Source organism: Limulus polyphemus, unplaced genomic scaffold, assembly GCF_000517525.1.
Source record: "Limulus polyphemus unplaced genomic scaffold, Limulus_polyphemus-2.1.2 Scaffold2049, whole genome shotgun sequence".
NCBI lineage: Eukaryota > Metazoa > Arthropoda > Merostomata > Xiphosura > Limulidae > Limulus > Limulus polyphemus.
In genome coordinates, this window is record NW_013667659.1 from 209835 (window position 1) to 210612 (window position 778).

Genomic DNA, 778 nt, shown 5'->3' on the forward strand with positions numbered 1-778 from the left:
CAAGACATATTTCTATTCCCTTATAAGAGTCTTAGTTTCTGTGATGTTATGCTGTCGTTTGTAAAGGATAGGTCACCGTTAGCTAGGTATATCAAGACATATTTCTATTCCCTTATAAGAATCTTAGTTTCTGTGATTTTATGCTGTCGTTTGTCGTAAATAAAAAAAACAATACACAAAAAGTGGAACTCGTAAGTATGACACAAACGTATATTTTAGTATAAAGTGTGGCTCCAGGCTTTTTTTAGATAACAATTATTCAAAAACAATCACCATTCTTTAACTGTAACAATCACCATGACTAACCTTCATAGGAGTCTTTCGAAACCTACACTTATCATTTGCTACTAGCGTTTTGCTAACTTTCAAACACGAATCAATCAGGTCGGGTGTGGCTAATTGTCAGCGTGTCGACCTGAAGATCAGATACAAAGCAATCACGAAAAGCTACTACTCATATTTAAAGTTGAATACAGAAGAAAGTATTTTGGTTTCTCTTTGTGCCGTGACCTATCATTTTGATTTTTTTTAAGGTTCTACGGAAGAACAATCTTTAGTATGCTGATGGAACATCCGGACTTTGATAGAATTTTACAGAAGAATCTAAGCACAAGTACTATCCGTCACATCAGAAATGTATTGGATTCCATAAAAAAGAAGGTATATTTAAACATACTCTTGTACATTCAGGGGCCTGGCATGGCCAGATGGTTAGGGCACTCGACTCACAATCTGAGGGTTCGAATCCCCGTCCCATCTAACATACTCACCTTTTCGG

General features: G+C 36.4%; 1 protein-coding gene across 3 annotated transcripts in view; it reads left to right on the forward strand.

Annotated features, from left to right (window-relative positions):
- Positions 1-778, forward strand: part of LOC106465781 (TOG array regulator of axonemal microtubules protein 2-like) — a 42502-nt gene that overhangs the window by 38232 nt on the left and 3492 nt on the right. For all 3 annotated transcript variants that reach the window (XM_022393718.1, XM_013926016.2, XM_022393717.1), the window contains one exon: positions 534-660. In XM_022393718.1, coding sequence (XP_022249426.1) covers positions 534-660 — 127 coding nt within the window. The remainder of the gene's footprint in view (positions 1-533; positions 661-778) is intronic.